Here is a 21,042-nt window from a genome sequence, read left to right as displayed (position 1 = left end):
ACTGGTGAAAATTAACTAATTTTTAAAGAACAAAGTTAAACACAAGATCGTCCCCCACCAGAGAGCAGAGGACACCATCGTAGCACCACTGCTATCTAAGTGGTATCCCGTAAACAACGTGGGCTACAAAGACTAAACTTGGGCTGATTAGAAGAGACGGCATCCATCCCACTTTAGATGTTTCGTCTCAACTCTCTAGAAATATGACAGAGTTTATAAGAAGACCTAAACCCTGACATGTCAGAGTGGAGCCCAGGACGCAGAGACGCAGTCTTACACACCTCTCTGCAGCTTCCTTACAGCCGTCACCCCCCAAAAACTACTATAACCCTATAGAGACAGTGTCTGCTCCCCGAGTACCTAAATTATTTATATCTAAAACTAACACAAGAGGAGTGATTCATAAAAACCTAATACAAATAAAGACAACTCCTCTCTCAGAACAAAATAAAAAGAAAACAATTTAATGTGAACTGTTAAAAATCAGATCTCTCTCGTCTAAATCGTCTAAAGTGACCATCAGATAGACTTATTCTGTTTTACTGAAACACAATAATCTGATTTTATCTGTTGTCAATATCCTACAAATAAAATAATATAAATAAAGTTTTTCTCTGCAGCAGTTTTACTGCAGATGTTGATGTTGAACAGCAGGGGGCGGAGTTTCAATGTAGTGCAGAGTGACTAAAGAAAATGAAAACAACAATTTTAAATCAAGAAAAACATATTTTTACAACGTTATAAGCACAAATATTTAAAACCCCAGACAATTTTTTAGGAGTGTGTGACTGAAAATGTGGCTCAGTGAATCTGCTGAAAGTTGAACTTGTGTAAAATCTGCTCTGACTTTGTAGAGAGAAGTTTCCCATTCACTACAATAGAGTCAGTTTGATCACAGCAGCATCTGGTGGACGTTAGAGGAACTGCAGCTCAACACACTTTAAGTCTGAGGCAGCTGATTGGTCAGAGCATGATGACATCATAGCACAATGTGACCAATCAGGTGCAGTTAATAAATTCCCTGAGTTTGTTCTGAGCCATGACTTGAAGAAGAAGAAGAAACACCTTTATTTGTCATATTTACATGTTACAGACAAAATTTGTCCTCTGCATTTAACTCATCCCCTGGGGGAGCAGTGGGCAGCTACATGCAGCGCCCGGGTAGCTGGCGTGGAGTGTCTCGCTCAAGGACACACCTGGTGTTTGTGGTGGGGTTTGCACCCCAAACCTGCATCCAAAGCAGATGATCTACCCACTGAGCCACCAGGCCAGGACAAATCAAGTGTTGAACAGTAGAAAGTGAGCTGGTGATTGGAGGAAATGTTTGGAGAAGTGTGACAGTGTTTTAGAAAATGTGTTGAATCAACAGATAAAAACTGTCACATGTTGAGTGAGAGAAGAAAACAAAGAGATTCAAAGTGTGGAGAGTTTCCTCCAGAGTGAGACCTCTGTCAGAGTTCAGAGGATCTAAAGCAGAAGTCACCAAAAAAACACAAGAACATGTTGGAGTCCAGATCTGATCAACATGTGACATCACACTGTGACATCACTGATCAGCACCCATCAATAGGGATCAATAGTGAGTGTGTCAGGAGGAGTCAGAGTGAAGAAAAAGAAGACAAAGCGTCCTCGTGTCTTCATCCATCGTCCATCAGCTCCTTCACTTCCAGTTTGTCTCTGATCCAAAGTCCGATCAGATCAATAATCAAAGATTGATCAACAGACCGATCAAACTGATTGATCAGCCATCAGAGGAGTTGGATCAGTGGAGCTGCTTCTGTTCCTGATGTCCACTGTTTGATCTGTGTCCTGAATTCTGTCTGTGGAGGAGAGACAGACAGTTAGAGAGAGAGACAGGTAGAGAGACAAAGAATTGAGTTTGCAGGAGCCTTTAATTCACCAAATTTTCAGAGTAAACAAACCACCAACAAACAAAATATGTGTCACAGATCAAAGCATCATACACACAACATTAAACAAAAGAAGGAATATGGACAGAGACAAATAAACACATCCATAAGTAGAGGGTTCAGCCTCTGTTGAAAATAAACAAATCTTTAAAGAACAGTGTTCGTCCTCCACCACAGAGCAGAGGACACCGTCGTAACACCATTGCTGCACAAAACCAGACAGGTTGTCCATAAACTTGTAGAACTTAAAATCCAGCCACACTCTGACCCGGACAAAAGCCCGGAACACAGAGGTGACCTCCTGACCCTCGTCCTTCCTGGTCTTGTAAATAGCAAGTTTGGCCTGACCAGACAAGAAGTTCAGCAGCTGCCACTTTGTGGCGTCTGCTCTGCGGTATCCAGCCCCGAAGATAAAAACAGTCGTGATCCAAGTTTCACTAAAACCTTCAAAGATCACAGTCAACACCTCAAACAGCTCACGCAGTCGGTCACAGTCCATGAAACAGTGGAAAACGGTCTCCGGCAGGCTACAGTGCACACAGGTGCAGAAAACCTCTGGATTGATCTTGTTGGTGAATGAGTTCAGAGCAATCACCCCATTTAAGATCATCCACTGAAGATCCCCAGTTCTCTTGTTCAGCGGGGGACTTGTAGAGGACCCTCCATGCAGGTTGCAGCCCTACTTCTCGAGACAGCTTCCTCCTCCACACTGTGTCCTTCCTGCTCCTCAACTGGTCTTTATTCAACTCAACGACACAGCAGGCGTACAGAGTCTTCCCCGTGATGGTGTAGAGGTCAAATCACCTGGTCGAGTCTCTAAAGTCCAAAGTAAAACCAAGTTCAGGAAAGGGATCCCGCTCATCCGGACTCTCCACGCCACTGCAGTAATCCTGCAGCATCTGCTGCTCATCAGCAGACAGTCTAGTCAAGACCAGCTTCAAAATCCTCTCCGAAACCCAGGCTGATCTCAGATCAAAGGCCGAGGCCACGGCCAGTTTGTTTCCCAGGTCAGGACCAGCCATGTGAACCAGGTGGTTCAGTGTTGTCAGTCCTGAAGAGAGCAGAGCTGGAGTCAGACCCGGAGTGGAGCCGTCATGTACCTCCAACCGGGCCCTGTGTAAGTACAGGGAGACTGAAGGATCCAGCCTCCCCCACCTAAACAGCCTCCAGGATCGGAAAAAACACTCTGATAAAACACTGGTAAAACTGAAATACCAAAACCAGTGGAGTCCATTAAAAACAGTGCAGGGCTGAGACCAAACCTCTCCAGGGTTTTCCAGAGATATGGGTGTTCAACCCATTTTTCTTGGTCCAGTGAAATCAGACCCAAGTCTATTCCCAATGAACCGTGAGTTTCAAAACATCCCGAATTAAAATCACATTGTCAGTGAACCACCTGGTCCATCACCTCTCGCAGTCTGTTGGCCAGATTCTTGGACAGGATCTTATAATCCTTACAAAGCAGCGAGACAGGACGCCAGTTCTTAATGTCATGAAGGTCACCAGTCTTCGGCAGCAGAGTAAGAACTGCTCGTTGTTACCTGAGGGGCAAAGAGTTCTCCATCAAGCTCTCGGCAATAACACTGAGCAGATCCTGCCCCAGTTCAGGCCAAAAATCCTTGAAGAACTCAACTAAAAGACCATCGAACCCAGGAGCCCTCCCTCCTTTCATACTCTGCAAGGCTACAGACAGCTACTGCAAAGACAGAGGTTCACCGAGGATCACGTTACCTCCTCAGAGCCTGGGGAAGACCATCACAGCAGAAGAGCGTAGGCTGTGGATGTACCTGCTCTGGCCATTCCTCTTTTCCAGACCTAAGAAAAAATGGGAGGGAGCGTCCATCTCGGTTTTTACCAGGATGTGAGGATTTGTTGCTGTCAGCACAAACAGCAGCTTGATATCTTCCCTGCAGCTTCTTGTATCCGGAACAGTTCAACTCGATCGAGCCTCGTGGTTCGAGACGGAAGAGTCGGAAAGTTTGGATTCGTTTCCACCAGTAAAACTAGAAACTCTGAATCTTCTCTGCTCATCACTAGAGGTGAGTATCTGCAAACTCCAGCACAAACAGCAGCTTCAATGCTGCTAGAAAAGTTAGAAAGTGTCCGTCTGGTTTTCAGACGAACTTTATCTCAACAGACCTTTAGTTTCACTTCCTGGAACATTTCAGTCAAATGTGTCGTTTAAAACCGTCTTTAATGGACATAGAGTTAGTGGATGGTCTCTAGTTGAACACAGAGTCGTTGTTACTGTGGAGCTCCACTTACTGAGGACTGAAGGCAGCTTTTCCTGCCTCCATCAGCCTGTGGAGGAGGCGGAGATGAGCCAGTAGTCATGGGGAGAAAGAAGAGAAAACCACCACAGATCAACAGCAGGAAAACCAGGGCAGGGAGTGAGCACTTAGAACAACCCTCCATCATCCTCAGGTTCCTGGCTCAGCTTGAACACTATCTTCTTGAGTCTGTAAATCTCCTGGTCTGTGTAGCCCCCTTTACCTCTGCTCCTCATCTGACCACGGACGGAGTTCACAAACAGTTCTTTATCAGAAAAATTATCTTCAATTCTCACTCCCTTTGAGTTTTTAGTCCGTAGCAGAAACAATTTAACTCTTTCAACACTGTACGCTCTTTGTCTCTGAGACTGGGAGGAAGTAGAACCAGACATCTCAGCATCTGTGCTGGGAGAGCCGTCGACCACACTACAGTCCGACTCAGCCGCCTTCAGGCTCCTCAGGTCTCTACCTCTGACACTTTTCCCAGCCCTAGACTGGTCCTGGGAGCTGCTCACATTTGTTTTACTTTTTCTCTTTCCACCTGTTTCTGTTGGACAACTGTCCCCTTCGTCCATCACTGCTTCCTGTTAAGTCCTCAGCTCCTCAGCACACGTCACCACCTCTCCTTTACTCACTGTCTCTACGACTGATGTGTTATCAGCAGCATCAGTCACCACCACCTCAGCCTGGTCACCCCTCAGTTCACCTGCCTCAGATTCAGCCTCCTGCCCACCCTCCTGCTGCCCTTCACCTCCACCCTGCTCCTGCCCATCCACCTCTTCCCCACCTTTGCCCCCTGCATGCTGCTTCCCTCCATCATTGACACCACCAGACCAGCCCTGGGTCAAGCTCTGATGAGATGTCCTCCCCTCCCACAGCCAAAACCGTGTTGGGACAACTCTCTGCACAGCAGCTCGTCACCAATAAACGGTGGAACATTAGAAAGAGTCACTTTCGTAGAGGACTGCGTGAGAGGAGACACAGAAACAAAGGAGTCACTGATCACAACAGCACTTTCAACCAGCCGTTGGACTTTATCAACGCTGTCCATAAAAAGAACGACAAAGCCGTTCATCCTCGCAGCCGATTTAACACTTTGTGGACCAACCACAGCAACCACACACTCATTCACAGAGAACCGGGAGGCAGCGGCCACTTTCAGGCCGTGCTTCCTCGTCAGCTCGGTGAAGAGCATACCTCCACCTGCACGTGCGGGTCGGACACAAAATCACACACAAACCCCGTAAAAAAACCCAACCCCCCCTCTATGCAGACCAGACTGTACAACAACACGTTAAAAAGACACCACCGTGAAAAAAATAAATAAAAAAGAAAGAAAAACTGTAAAAAAACTCAGAAAAACGCTCCAAGCTCTCAGTCACATAGCAGAGAGAGAGAGAGAGACATGTAGAGAGAAAAGACAGAGAGAGAGACAGAAGTCGAAAAGAAGTATCTTAGTTCTGACCTTTGACCTGAAGCAGCACAATTTTCCCTCTCAGTAAGTTTTTCTCCATGTCATAAACTCTACATCCGTATCTTCCAGTGTCTCTGACTTTTGGCTTCTTCAGGGTCAGACTGAGGTCTCCAGTTTCCAGCAGGTTTCTCTTCATCTCTGTTCGACCTCTGTAGAACTGATCCTGTTCTTCAGGCTGATCAGAGCCGTCCTGATATTTATGGACTAACCTGTAACTGTCAGTCCACCACACTGTAGTGTCCTCAGGCAGGTCCCCTGTGGTCCTGAAGGGCAGCTGGACTGACTCCACTCCCTCCTCCACCTCCACCTGACAGACTGAGAGGACAACAAACCACAACATCAGCTGGACAGACAGCAGCAGCAGTTTTTAATCACTTTACTGAATGAGGACAAAGTTGGAGAGAAACCTGAAGGACAGAACCAGATCAGACCAGAAGGTCACAGGCGACAGAAATCTAGAAACTAAAACCTTCTGAATCTTTCTCTGATCCAAACTATTAAATCCGCTTTCCTTTCTTCTTCCTTCCACTTTCTTCTGGATCCAAACTCTTTCTGATCAATACTGTCTCACTCTGATTGGTCACCAATCAGTTTCTTGATATCAGCTGGTGTTCACACATGGAAATGATCTCCTGTCTTCTTCTCTGCTCATATTGATTTTTATTAATAAATTTATAACAAAACAACAGTTAGCTTAGCATAAATACTTTGAACTGACCTTTGACCTGGAGCTCCACTTGTTTCTTCATCAGGATGTTTCCCTCCCTGTTGTAGACGGTGCAGCTGAAGGTTCCTGTGTCTTCGTCCGTGAGGTATTTCAGGGTCAGACTGAGGTCTCCAGTTTCCAGCAGGTTTCTCTTCATCTCTGTTCGACCTCTGTAAAACTGATCCTGTTTTTCAGGCTGATCAGAGCCGTTCTGATACACATGGACCTTCCAGTTTAATCTGTTCCTCCAGTCCACTTTAACATCTTCAGGTAACTGAACTGTGGTTTTCCAGGACAGCAGGACAGACTCCATCCCTGAATCCACCTCCACCACCTGTTGGACTGAGAGGACAACAGAGCAGAAGATGATGTGGACAGACAGCAGCACTGACACATTTTCTTTGAGGGTATGAAGTGAAATATTTGGGGTGAAAACATGTTTGATTGGTTCCAGTCGGATATTTTCCTGTCTGCAGCTGACTTAACTGGTGTTAAAGCTCTGACACAGTTCATCCTAAGTTCCAGCTGCTTCAGTCCAACTGGATGATACAGACTAATGGAACTCCTGTTCAACTCCATCAATAGAACAACAATGTTCCTGATTCTGCTTTGAAATGGGAACTATCTGATTGGATCCTGAAGTAAAGTGATTTGAAGGAAGTTGTAGAACCTGAGGTGATTTAGTTTTACTTCTGTCCACTGGATCTTATCTGGAGACTCAAAGAAAAGACATTTATAGATACGTGTGGAGCACTGACCCATGGAGCCAGTAGATAGATCCAGTTCACAGGGTGTTGTGGTTCTATGGATGAACCTGTTTTACCAAATGACTTACTGGTTTCTCTATTTTTACTAAATAAACTGTTACAACAACACAAACACAGAACTTAAAATAATAATTATACATTTAGTTTAGACAAAGATCATCAGATGTTAAATCAATGTTCAAAATAAAGTCATTAAAATGTTAAATAATGAAGTTAAAGCTGGAAACAGGTGATGAACCAAATACTGATGTTTGGGTTAAATATGTCAAACTGAGTGGGAGTGAAAAAAAAATGACAGTAAATTACTGTGTAAATGAAAAAAGGTTTATATAAGAGAGTGATGTTAAGAATCACAGTGTTTTAAATATTGGTTCATGTTTGAAAGCAAATCTGTGAAACTAATAAAGAGAAAAACATTTCATAAACTAACGTTATAGAAGTTAGAAGGCAGCAAACTCTAACTCCTGAATAGAAGTTGAACCACCATCAAATGTGACTCATTGTGCTGCTGGATACATTCACCTAGAGAAAAGTGACTGTTTGGCTTCTTCTGAACCTCAGGACAATAATCTCCCTCACTTGGTTTCATTTGGTTTGTTCCATTATTGTTGCTCCATAACTTCCTGAATAGAAATTAACATGAAAACTCTGCTGCTACCATGGTTTCAAATGCTGTGTTGAGAAGCTGCAGATGTTGGAGCCTCACATTTTCACACACTTTGAAAATCAAGTGTCAAATAAATCACATCTAGTTAATTTTACTATCAGAGTTGGATTTTCCAACAGCACATGAAGGCAGCAGCTTTGTACCTAATTGCTAAATCCTTAATCCAGATATTTCCTTCTGACTGAAAAGGACAAATGAAATGATGATGGTGAAAAACTCCAGTTTGAATTTGACCTGTTTCTTCTCTGTCACATGTTCTGATTTAGTGAAGAAAACCAAAAGTGTCTGAGCCTCGGTTTTAAGGAGACTTTGTTCTATGAAACTATCACATATTTCTGTTTCACAGCAGATTAGTTTGATTTCTTAGATACGAAAAACTAGTGAGGAGGATCTTTACTAAAGTCTAAAGAAGCAGAGTTGAATGATGAAGCAACGAGTCCCTCACTAACAACATGCTGAGCCTTTGGTTTAGAAATGTTCCCTCACACATCATTTGTTCTCTTTCTTTAGAGTCACTACATCATTTGGACTTCACAGTAGAATAAAGTGGATTTCTTCACAGTACTAATAGACCTGAGTCTTTGTGGAGGCTGGAGCTCAGAGGAAGCTCGCCTCAACAGCAGCACTTTGATGTGGTGTACGTGAGTAGGTGGGTTCTCAGATTTGATTGTATCATGGTTGTAGGATCAAGTTAAAGCTCATTAAGATCAGGACTGAATGAGTTCTACAGAAGCTGGTCTTTAATAATCATGTTTGGTTCTTAGCTTTAAAGACTTACCTTGGACCTTCAGCTCCACTTGTTTCTTCATCAGGATGTTTCCCTCCCTGTTGTAGACGGTGCAGGTGAAGGTTCCTGTGTCTTCGTCCGTGGGGTATTTCAGGGTCAGACTGAGGTCTCCAGGTTTCAGCAGGTTTCTCTTCATCTCTGTTCGACCTCTGAAAAACTGATGCTGTTTTTCAGGCTGATCAGAACCGTTCGGATACACATGGACCTCCCAGTTGTCTCTGTCCCTCCACTCCACTTTGATGTCCCCAGGCAGACAAACTGTGGTTTTACAGGGCAGCAGGACAGACTCCGCCCCTGAATCCACCTCCACCTGGTAGACTGAGAGGACAACAAACCACAACATCATCTGGACAGACAGCAGCACTGATGGTATCAGGACCTCACTGTCCCGTCCTTCTCTTCTAATCCCAGACCTCACTGAGCAGTGAGTCAGAAACTAATCCAATGAAAGAATCAGTCAGTAATTAGAAGTTACCTGAGAACAGACTCTGAGATTCTCTAAGAACATTCTGATGACTTCATTGATCTCTGTTCATCTACAAATGGACCACTTTGTTAACGAGTCCATCCTGATGAACTCTGAACCAGCTGCTGCCTCACACTAAACTAAGAACTACTCAACTACAATAAATCCTCATCCTCACAAATGAACATTGAACTACTGAGATTTTACTGAGAAAAAGTTTTTCTCCAACAAACAGAGATAAAGACAGAAACGGATCAGTTCCTTCTCTACAGTCATCAGGAACTAATGATCACTGATTCATTCTCAGTGTGGTTCTGATTGGTTCCTCACTCTCAGTCTGTCTTCACAGTCAAGGAGCAACAAGAGGAAAGATGGGAACCATCAGCATTATGGGTAATGTAGTAGTAGTGACGTACCTGACATGAAGTACTGACGGAAATGTACTAAAAGAACCCCAGTAACAAGAAGAACAACAACCAGGAGAACCAGGAGAATCAGGAGAGCTTTGGCCCAGGATGGAAATCGTTCTGTGGAGAACATAAAGAACAATATGACCTCTGACCTGTATCTACAGTAGATGTTGTGGTTTGTCACTGACCTTTGACCTGCAGCTGGACCTCTGTCACTCTCTTTTCTCTCCATATAGCTGATGTGACGGAGCAGGTGTAGGTTCCACTGTCTGAGAGTTGCAGTTTTGTCAGATTCAGACTGAGGTCTCCAGTTTCCAGAGCGTCAGTCCTCATCGATGTTCGGTCTCTGTAAAGCTGGTTTTGGTTTTTAAGTTCATCACCTTCCTTCTGACGCTGGTGGACGGTTGAAGGACTGAGATCGTAGCGGCTCCACACCACTGTGGGGTTGTCCAGTTCAAACGTGGGAAACTCACAGGGCAGCAGGAAGTGGTCCCCCTCATACAAGACCACAGCTGAGGCATGCTGGGAAACTGTGAGGACACAGACATATTAGGAACGTGTTAGCATCAAACTATACTTAAATAACTTTACTAAAAGTTAAAATATTCAAAATGTTCTTATTATTTAAAGCTCTTTTCAGATTTATATCTTTGATATTATTTAATTATAAATATTGATTCATTAATGTTAAAATCTTTGTTGCAACTGATACATGTGGAGCTAAATTAAACAACTTTAAATACAGCACGAGTATGTGCAGATCTTCAGTCAGACTCCGTCATAAATTTTTGTCTATTAAATCAACATTTAGTATAAAAATCACCATCACATGCTAAACCAAAGTGTATGAATGAAAAAAGTATGGTGCAGCTGCTCTTTAAACTATCAGATACCAGGACATTAGATTTTATGTACATTTGAGGAATTTCTTATTTATTGTAGTATTAGAAATATTAATGGTTATTTATTCTCTGTAACACATTAACAGCCTAATGAAACATGGAGTCATTGAAAAAAACACATCATGATTTCAACTGATTTCATCAAACTGCATTAAATTGTCTGGAATGTTTATTTTCCGGCCTTTTCAAAAACATTCCAGGCCAATTTTCAAATTCCAGTACTTTCTCAGGGTATTTATGACTTTATGGATCATGTGGGTTGTAATGGGAATTTAGCTCTTTGTATCTCCTGGTATCTAACTTCCAACCTTCTGTTTTCTCACCAAAGTCTGAAACAAATTTTGTCTTTTGATCATGCTGTCTGAGCCTCAGGAACTATCACCTGGGTGTGAAATCCTGCGGGAAACTCCTGCAAACCCACATCCCAGGGAGATAGTGACAACACCTACAGCAGACAAAAGGTGGTGGCACCAACCTGGGGGGGTTCCCAGGTATAAAAACCCTTATTTCCCTTAGTTCAGTGTCTTTCTTCACTCTCACCGCTCGCGTGTTGATTGACCTTCTTTGCAAAGAATGAAACTTTGTCGGCCGGCAGAAGTCTCTATTTCATTCTTCACCAGCAGATGAAAATTTCCACAACAGGGTTTAACAAACTAATGTAATGTTATAATAGAACCCCTGCTGACTATCATACATTCCTCACTCAGCTGTGGGTATGTCCCAAAGTGTTTTAAATTAGCAGTTATTAAACCGCTAATCAAGAAACCTGATCTCGACCCCTGTCAGCTGTCCAATTACAGGCCGATATCAAACCTCCCCTTTATCTCAAAGATTCTCAAAAAGATAGTAGCTGGGCAGCTATCCTCGTATCTTCATAGAAATAACATACACAAACTCTATCAGTCAGGATTTAGGCCTCATCACAGCACAGAGACAGCACTTGTTAAAGTAGTAAATTACCTCCCAGTGGCCTCTGATCAGGGTTGAGTCACTATGCTTGTGTTACTCGACCTCAGTGCAGCTTTTGACACCATTGACCATAGTATTCTCCTGCACAGATTAGAAAATGTTGTTGGAATTAAGGGAACGGCCCTCTCCTGGCTTAGGTCCTATTTCACTGATCCCTATCAGTATGTAGATCTAAATGGCGATTACTCCACATGCTCTCCAGTGGAGTTTGGTGTCTCACAGGCTTCAGTTTTAGGCCCACTGCTTTTTTTCCCTCTACATGCTTCCTCTGGGCAACATAATCTGTAAGCATGGTATTAACTGGGTGGAGGAAAGTGTCAGGAGTGTTGTGTGACAAAAGAGTGTCAGCAAGACTCAAAGGAAAGGTGTACAAGACAGTGGTGAGACCAGCTCTGCTCTATGGGTTAGAGACGGTAGCAGTGAGAAAGAGACAAGAGGCTGAGATGGAGGTAGCAGAGATGAAGATGTTGAGGTTCTCCTTAGGAGTGACCAGGTTAGACAGAATAAGGAACGAGTACATCAGAGGGACGGCTCACGTTGCCTGTGTTAGCGACAAAGTCAGAGAGGCCAGACTGAGGTGGTTTGGACATGTTCAGAGGAGGGATAGTGAATATATTGGTAGAAGGATGTTGGAGATGGAGCTGCCAGGCAGGAGGACAAGAGGACGACCAAGGAGGAGATATATGGATGTCTTAACAGAGGACATGAGGTTGGCTAGTGTGAGGGTAGAAGATGTTCATGATAGATTTAGGTGGAAAAGGATGATTCGCTGTGGCGACCCCTGATGGGAAAAGCCGAAAGAAGAAGAAGAAATGGTCTCGTGCCGCAGTATCTAAGGGAACTGCTAGTGTCTTATGATCCACCACGCCTACATCAATCAAAGGATGCTGGCTGCCTGTCAGTACCTCGTATCATGAAAACTACAGCTGGGGGCAGAGCTTTTTCTTACAAAGCCCCAAAGTTATGGAATAGCCTTCAAACAGCTTTCGGGACAGTCTCAGTACTTAAGTCTAGGCTAAAAACCTATTTATTTAGTCAAGCATTTTTGCAAATAGATTTGGGAAGGACTCATGGACGTAGAGCATTATCATGAACTGGTATGTTTAGATGCTGTCTTCTCTCCTCCACTCTCTTTTTCCCTTTCCCTCTGTCTTTTTCCCTCTTCTTGTCTCTCTGTTGAGCTACACGTCACTAATGCTGGTGCACCACTTCTGGTCGGAGATCTTGTCGCTTGGATCCCCTGTATGGTCCCTATTGGATGCATGTGGTGACTGGGGTTGGTTCCACTCTACCATGAAGACGGTCGTGGCCTCGACGGACGTCGGCAGCTGTTTCTCCGAGGTCTCGACTCAACGCTCGATAGTCCAGGACTGGAACACTGGAAGACTGGTCTACCAGAGCCTGCAATAACTAACTGGACTCCACATTAACTTAAAGACATTAACAGTTATACTGGACTGACTGCTGCCTACACAGCATGTAATCAGCCATATGAGGATGGGTTCCCTGTTGAGTCTGGTTCCTCTCAAGGTTTCTTCCAGTTGCCTTCTCAGGGAGTTTTTTCTTGCCACCGTCGCCCTCGACTTGCTCATCAGGGACAATCTGATTATTATGATTTATACACATGCACTGTTCGTGTAAACTTCCATAGTTTCTTTGGTTGTGTAAAGCTGCTTTGTGACAATGTCAATTGTAAAAAGCGCTCTACAAATAAAATTGAATTGAATTGAATTGAAGTAATGTTACAAGCAGCAGATACATTTGGTGATATTTGATTTATGGAGATATTGAACATCTCAGTACAGTATATGAACCAATACAAACAGCAGAGATCCATCCAAACATGCAGCTGAGAGGCAGGGGAGAGAACCAGGTCCACTGAAGGTGGTTCTGTGAACAGAGCTGGGATCATCAGATCAGATAGATCACAACTAAAGTCTTTACACAGTAAGTTCAAGATGTTGGAGCACTGGATCCTAAACAGGGTAGTTCAGTAGATCTGCAGGATGCGAACAGCAAACAAGCTTTATACTATTTAGTGTCATATTATGATGAAATACTGGTTTTATTTTCCCAGCATTATCTGAACGGAACAAATCTGCTCCACTTCGAGAATCTGTGAATCTGGGAGTGGGTCTGGACGCTGTAGCTGTTTGTGAATGAACTGAATCATCTGTTCCATCTAAGGTAGTTGAGATTAAAGCATGTACTCGACTGTTTCTGCAGACTGCAGAAACTCCACTGTGGTTAGGTAGAGCTAGTGTTGTTGTAGAGAGATGATCCTTCTACAGTTCATCAGGTCTTTACTTGTCTGTCCACACAGTAAGAGGTCTGACTATGTGAGTTTTTACAGAGAGGCTTCATCATGCTTGTGAACTGGTGAAACAGACAAAGGTAAATTCTCAGTCTAAGATGAAAACAGTGCTGATTTCAGCCTGGAGACTTGGTATTGACACTTTTGCCTGTGCTGGGATTCGGGTTTTCTGCCCGGTTCTAAAGTGATGGAGGGAAAACCTGAGGGACACAGATTATGTCATTTCCACTTTGTCATGTTAACATGTTGAAATCATGATCATATCATCATGTGATGTCACATCCAGTGAAGAGAAACGTCCTGTTAAAGAAGTCCGTTGTGTTGCAGCAGTTTTTTTTCTGTCCTGTTGGTGATGAGGTGCATGATCTCACTCACACTCAGAGAAGAGGGAGACTGATGGAGACGTGGAGACAGTTGGTACAAATGAGACAGAGCCTGAGAGTTTTTCTCTCAGTGAGGAGAAAAAATCTAAGTAGTAGTAGTATAGACTTAAAAGGACTACTGAGGACTACTGAGGCCACCACAGTGGCATAAAAAGTCCTTAGCAGCTGTCTGCACACACCAAAAGACCTCAGTCTCCTCAGCAGGTGAAGGCGACTCTGACCCTTCTTGTACAGAGCGTCCGTGTTGCTGGACCAGTCCAGTTTATTGTTAAGGGTATTTAAATGTGTCCACAGTCTCAATGTCTGAGCCCTGGATGTTCACCGGTGTGTGGTGGAGGGGACCTCCTGAAGTCAAGAACCAGCTTCTTGCTTGTGTTTAGGATCAGGTGGTTATTTTCACACCAGCCCACAAAGTCAGAGATGATCCCCTCAAACTTTATCTCACCTCAATCTTTATCTGACTGTGAATACAACTAACTGCCATCTCTCCTCTTCTCTTTCTCTACCTCTCTATTTCCCTCTTCCTGTCTCTCCGAGCTACACGTCGTTCCACCCTTTGCCCTCTGGACCTGTCTGAGTCGTCCTGATGCCCAACTTCTGGCTGGAGATCTCGTCGCTTGGATCCACCGTTTGCCCTATGGGATGCGTATGGAGACTGCAGTTGGTCACATGCTACTCTGAAGTCGGTCTTGGCCTCGGCTGCTTTGTGATCTGTCATCTGAGAACTTCTGTAGGTGACAGTGGTAGGAGTTGTATTTAAAGTCAGATGTGTACAGTGTAAACAGAAAAGGGGAGAGCACAATCCCTTGAGGTGCCCCCGTGTTGCAGACTACTATAGCAGACACACAGTCACGCAGCCTCACAAACTGTGGCCTGTCTGTGAGGTAGTTGATGGTCCAAGCAGCCAGATGTTGGTCCACGCCTGCCACCTCCAGCTTCCTCCTCAGCAGTGATGGCTGGATGGTGTTGAAAGGACTAGAGAAATAAAAAAAACATGACTCTCACAGTGCTCCCAGGGGACTCCAGGTGAGACAGGGCCCGATACTGCAGGTAGATGGTGGCGTCATCCACCTCGATGCCTGGTCCAGTGCTGAGCTCAACTGGGTGCAGAGGTGGCTGAGGACGATCCTCTCCATAGCCTTCTTCAGGTGGGAGGTTAAGGCGACGGGTCTTGGTTTTGGAACCAGAACCAGGCAGGAAGTCCTCCAGAGAACTGGTACTTTGTCCAGGCTGAGGCTCATGTTAAATATGGACAGGACCACCTCACAGAGCTGGTCTGCACACTCCCTGAGGAGCCTGGAGCTGATGTTATCTGGGCCTGTTGCCTTCCTGGCCTTTGTCCTCCTTAACTCCCTCCTGACCTGGTTCAGAGTGAGGCAGAGGGGAGTGGGTGGTGGCTGGTCTGAAGCTGTGGGTTGTTGGGGGGGGGTCCCTTTGTTGTGGTCTGAGGAAGGGCAGAGTGGACTGCTTGGTGCTGAGGTGTGAACAGCTGCAGCTTGGAGGAGACGCCTGGACTGGAAAGGTGTGACCCAGGGCTTATTGTTCAAGAAACACAGCTCTGTCTTTGTTGGCACGGTGTTTTCCCACACAAAAATGTATGTAGTCTGTGATGCATTGTGTGAGACTGTCAAGTCCTCCCCATGTGAACTGCAGAGAATGTCTCAGTCTGTGGTGTTAAAACAGTTCTTTAGTTGCTCTGTTGCCTCCTCAGTCCAGATCTTCACTGTTTTAACCTGTGGTGTCTGCTGTTTTACCACTAGAGTGTAAGCAGGGGAGAGATGAACCAGGTTATGCGCTGTTGACATTAGCATATAGAATGTCCAGAGTTTTATTGTCCCTTATGTGGCAGTTTACATACTGGGTGCAGTTGGGTGGGGTGGCGGAGAGGGGGGGTGCACATTTTCAGCATCAAACTACTTGTCTTTTAATGCAACATATCCTCTCTGTATTTCTGTATTACACAGTCCATCCATCCATGACCTGAATATCTGTTTACTCAACTGCAGCCACCTCTCAGCCAAGTTTGTTTGGTTTCTCCTTCTGAACAGATGCAATTTTCACAAAAATCAATCAGTAATATGTATTACTACACTGTGTTTATGAGCTTAAAGAAAAATAATGTCCTAGTAACAAAACCAAGTCCAGTTTTGTCTAGATGAGCTATTTTGCATTTTGTATTGAAGCACATGGTCTAAGCAGGTAGTTTTAATTCCTTCTTTAATTTAAATGTTAATCTTAAATGTTTATTCTCAACATTTCCCTTTATTCTCTAAAAGCAAAATAAAGAGTAAAAATCTTGCTCTTGGCCTTGATGCTCCTTCATATAGAACAGAATAGAACAATGTGTGGATATAAATGTAGAAATAGTAATAATTTGAATAAATGAAAAGGAAATTATCTTTTCAAAGTGCGTTCACTCAAACACTCAAATTTTCAATTCTCTGTCAGCAAAAAAAAGTTTTCAGTCACATCTAAATGTAAAAACAAATACTCTGGTTATATCCAGGTTTTTATACATGAGCCAGAAAAGAAGAAAAACAAAACAAAAACAACAATAAAAAAACATTCATTTTTCTTCATGTTGTAATGATGTAATCAAACAGTTGAAACCTAGATGAACCAATGTTGGATCACTGAGAGGGAGGAAACTTCTCTTACCGTGCACGAGAATCACAAACACCACCAACATCTTCATCTTCCTGTAAAAACTACCACAACCATAGTCTCCACAGAGCCAGTCCTTAGTAAACTAAGACTTCAGAAACAGCTTCAGGATGTCGTTTCACAGCCAGTTGGCACTTTCCTCCTCCTGATTATCAACTGACACGTCTGTTTCACTACAGATAAAACTTTAGTTTCACTTTCAGCCATTTCCAGAGAAGCAGCTGTTGGAAGGTGAAGAAACTGTTTTCACAGGTTATTTGTTGGAGTTGGATACTGGTTCTGTAGTCAACTTTATTTGCATCTAAAGTAGAAGAGAGCACGAACATGGCTCTAAGCAGTTGAACTGTGTTCATACAGTTAATGTCTGAACAGTCTTGTTATAACCCAGCAGTGATCTGCTCTTAACTGGCAGAGTGTGTCGCCTGACCTCATTTCAGATGAGCCCTCTGATAAAGCCAGCGTTTTCATTAGAGGCCTGAACTAGCATCATGAGAACAGATAAGCACACATCTTACCATGTCGGTGGTCCACACACTTCACAGCCAGGGAATGATAATATGAGTTAACATTTCACTAAAGTGAACCCTAGTTTGAAAACAAAAGACCACGTCAAAGTAATGAAGTTAATACGTTTATTAGGTGAGTAACTTTACAAAACAAAATATCAGGTGAAGAACTCAGCTCAGAAGGAAACCCAACAAATGTGCAATCAGAAACTGAGCTTCTAGGTGAGTAGCTACAGTACCAAAGGTGAGCTGAGGGAAAACTAACAAAAGACTCTGATCACTGACAAAATCTGAAACAAAGAATGAGTGAATCCAAGCCTGAATCAGAAAACTAAACAGACTTAAAAACAGTCCCAAACCACAAACCACGTTAACCTGCAGCTGAAGCATTGTGGTTGTTGTCACATGATCAACACTGCAGTGACAATGATTCATCTAATAATGTTTTAAAATTCCTCCTTCAGGTTGATGGATGTTACTTCTTCCATGTCTTCCTTTGTCAGCTTCTTTTTCCAGCAGGGGATCTAATAACCGACAGTGTGGAGCTGTTCATCTCTCTTCATGTTTCCCATTTGCCTGCACTGGTACTAAGGTACTTAGAATAGGTACTGGGTACTACTTAGGTACTACCTGTCTTCAGTGTCTGCTATGTTGCCTTCTGGTAGTGTGACCCCCTCAGTCCTCACTACCTTCCCTCTCTTTGTCACCGTCCAAATACACAATCTGAAGGACGTTCCCAATGTTCCACTCTCCAATCGTTCCACAACTCTTTTCTCTAACTCAGTTCTATTAGTGATCACATGAAGCCCATTAGGTTACAGATCTGTTCACCAGGAGGAGGCTACTACCTGTGCAACCAGTTCTACTCATGGTCTAACATGGCTCGTATAGAATCAAAGTAATGCCACTGATGTCCCAGTGCAGCTGTAAATCCAGATGTCTGCTCCTTTAGTGAAGGTGTTTTACTGAGTTTTTGTCGGTGAAATGTCTGAAGCTTGTCCAGAGCTTCTTTCTTAATTTCCACTAACATCCTCTGTCTTGGTGGAGGACTGAAGTGGGACTAAAAGCTGGAACAGGAGATGGAAAACTTTGTATTATTAGACACTGTCAAGACAGCTGTAAGAGAAAGACTCATATTAATTACAGTTTGAATTATTAACACCTGTTCCCAGTGAGACTGGGATGGAAAACATTAAAGATGATGATGATGTAGTTTAAACTGAGACTGGTGAACATGAGTAGAAATGAACTGAAAGATATTGTTGATAATGCAGCACAGAAGTTAAATAAATTTCCATTTGACACACAGTAAATATTCAAGTGTTGTAATAAAAATCACTTTAGCAGCAACAGATCAACGTGTTCAAACGGACCAACATGGCCGACAACAGTGAGAACGTTCACAGCTTTTCTACTAATTAGACCGAACAGACTTTTTATACTATAGTCACTGTGAGTTTATTAAATTAGCATGAGGTCAATAATGACAGGTGTATTAAGAACTTTGATTAGTTTTAGTCCTGATTTGTTTTTAGTCCTGTTTAGTCATTTCTGTGATGTGTCCACATAAACAAATATCTACAAATGATAAAATACTCAACTTGTTTTACTTAGAACATGTAGAATCTAAATATCTGTGTGTTTCTAAACCCTCGGTTTACTCAGAAATAGAAGAAGAAGCCAAGTATCGGACTGGTTTCTGTCCGATAGCTTTCTCTACTCTTGGGAAATTTCCAGGGAAGAAAAAGATCTTAACTGACCACTTTAGCTGTTGACGTCATATTCTTAGTGCTGTGTTTGGTTTGCTTTCACTGTGACATAACAACCATGCAGAAACTAAGGGCAGTATGGAGTGTTTGCAGGTAACAAAGCAGTTTGTACTGTTGCTCCTACAGGAACTGGGACAAGAATAGAAGCAGAGAAACTGAAAGTATCTAATGACTGGAGTGTGTCATTGAAATGATTTGTGAAAATTTCTGCAGGTTATATATATAAAAAAAATATAGAAAAATTTCCCCACCATACCTATGCAGACTGTATAGCGCAGTGGTTAGTGCCATTAACTTCGGCACTTGGCGAGGCACAGTATCCACAGACAAAATCCAACATAATCTCCATTGACAACTAGAGAAATGACCAGAACACTCAGGAGAACCGAGACATCAGCTGGTAAAGTGTTGGGTTCTGTGGAAAAGAGAAGAGAAACAACAAAATGACCTTTACATGATCCAAACCTCTGAATCAGGCTCAGCTCAAACTGGTGTCGTGTTCATCAAAGGCTGTTTCTGGTTCCAGCTCAGTGTTGATGGTATGGATATAAAATAATCCTCTGACAAACACTATGTCACACTGAGTGATGAAGAGAAACCTCCAGAAAAATACATCCAATCAGTTTGTTCATTAGTCGAAATCCTAAATGACCAACAGCATCAACAGCATGTTCTGCATCATCCCAGCTGATTATTGGATTAAACTCCAGACTGTGTTGGGCTGGGATATTCATCTAAATTGGTGGAACGCCACCTCCTTTCCAGCTTACATGATTTCTGCTTTAAGCTACGGATTTGTGAATTGTACCATGGAGCTAACTTCCTCTGATTCACTAGCTTCTTTTTCAGAGGAGCAATAGTAACAAGTATTGTTCCAAGTGAAGCAGCAGTACTATTAACAAGATAGTCCACTTGTGCTGGAGTAAAGACCAGTCGAGGCAGATGGCCGCCCACCCTGAGCCTGGTTCTGTTAGAGGTACAGCACTGACCTCTGTCCCTTATAGGTGAAATCACCATGACAATTACAAATTACCACAACAATTCAACCAGAAAATAAGATTCTACAGATGAGTCCACAGAAGATTTACCTTCAACATCTGCAGAGAAAACAAACAACTAAACTACAGTGGTCCTCATTATTCTCTATTAGCAGCCTGGTTTCACTGTATTAGTTCAGTTCTATATTTATTACAGTTCATCCTGAGGGATATTGAGATATTTCAGTCTGGACCAAAGTGGACATCTGACCAACATCACCATCCTTACAGCCACCATAGAGACAAGTATTCAGAGTCTTTGTCACCGTTTCGGCCTGGCACCAGGCCAGCCTGGGATTTCCCTCAGTTCACCACCTCACTCTCCCTCTCGACTCCGCCCACCAGCCCCTTCTCTCCCTCTGCTCACAGCAATCAGCTGAACATTGGACTCACCTGTGTCCCCTTGTCCCTACAAAACACTCCTCAGCCCTTTTCCCTCTGTGTGGTTTTGTTTTGTACTTGGTTCCTGATTTGTTACTTTGTCCCACGCCATTTTGGTAGTTTTACGTTGTTACTTTGTCTTTGTGTTTCCCTGCCTGTTTTGTAGTGTCAGTGGACATCCCCCTTAGTTTCCCTGTTTTTGTAGTTTACCCAATAAAGCCTGTGTTCCGTTCATTCCTGCCTCGTCCCCATCCTTACTTGTGACAGATCGAACTGACCATAACGCGGCCATGGATCTCCGTGGTCCCTTAAATGGCCTACCCAAATATCCCCCCTGTCCTTGTTTTGAGCACTACGGGCTTTTTTCTGACGCCCTTCGGGCGGAATACCTGGACCTGCATAGTGCAGCTGAATATCTGTTTAAATGCCTGAACACACCTGGAAACCTGGAGCATGCCACAACCATCACCAGATTAGCCATCAAGACTCTCGCCGATAAGGACTTCCTCATGACATACAGTGAATTCAGAAATCTCAAGGACTTGATCCTCTCCCACCTGAAAACCTTCAAATCCCACAAATCCTTCCACCATAAAAAATCCAATCCAGACTCCTTGGCCTCCCCTGCTGTTAGCCGGCCTGCTACTCCATTAGCCTCAC

The 21,042-nt window shown here is 43.5% G+C and overlaps 1 protein-coding gene across 3 annotated transcripts; it reads right to left on the bottom strand.

The window, feature by feature from the left end:
• Positions 1-428: 428 nt before the first annotated feature.
• On the bottom strand, positions 429-16,773 carry LOC113168172 (butyrophilin-like protein 2). Of its 3 annotated transcripts, none has more exons than XM_033326656.1 (7): positions 16,684-16,773; positions 9,646-9,987; positions 9,464-9,574; positions 8,573-8,899; positions 6,373-6,702; positions 5,646-5,969; positions 429-1,820 (listed from the first exon to the last, which is right to left on the bottom strand). In XM_033326656.1, the coding sequence occupies exons 1-7, from the start codon at positions 16,718-16,720 to the stop codon at positions 1,729-1,731; spliced, it is 1,563 nt and encodes a 520-aa protein (XP_033182547.1). In that variant the 5' UTR covers positions 16,721-16,773; the 3' UTR covers positions 429-1,728. The 3 variants fall into 3 exon arrangements, with proteins under 3 accessions (XP_033182547.1, XP_033182548.1, XP_026224974.1); XM_033326657.1 differs by having other exon boundaries at positions 6,373-6,685; positions 8,886-8,899; XM_026369189.1 differs by lacking the exon at positions 6,373-6,702.
• Between the last annotated feature and the right edge of the window lie 4,269 nt (positions 16,774-21,042).

Source organism: Anabas testudineus, chromosome 18 (genome assembly GCF_900324465.2).
Source record: "Anabas testudineus chromosome 18, fAnaTes1.2, whole genome shotgun sequence".
In the NCBI taxonomy this organism is placed as follows: Eukaryota; Metazoa; Chordata; class Actinopteri; order Anabantiformes; family Anabantidae; genus Anabas; species Anabas testudineus.
Note: the sequence above shows the minus strand (reverse complement) of the source record. Positions and strands in the feature narration are given on the sequence as shown.

What these genes read in the sequence shown, in the direction of transcription:
- LOC113168172 (XM_033326656.1), bottom strand. Translation starts at nt 16,720, where the DNA reads ATGAAGATGTTGGTGGTGTTTGTGATTCTCGTGCACG. An exon ending in GGTCCAGCTGCAGGTCAAAG is followed by an intron (nt 9,575 to 9,645) that starts GTCAGTGACAAA and finishes TGTTCTCCACAG; the next exon opens with AACGATTTCCATCCTGGGCC. An exon ending in AGTGGAGCTCCAGGTCAAAG is followed by an intron (nt 5,970 to 6,372) that starts GTCAGTTCAAAG and finishes TTGTCCTCTCAG; the next exon opens with TCTGTCAGGTGGAGGTGGAG.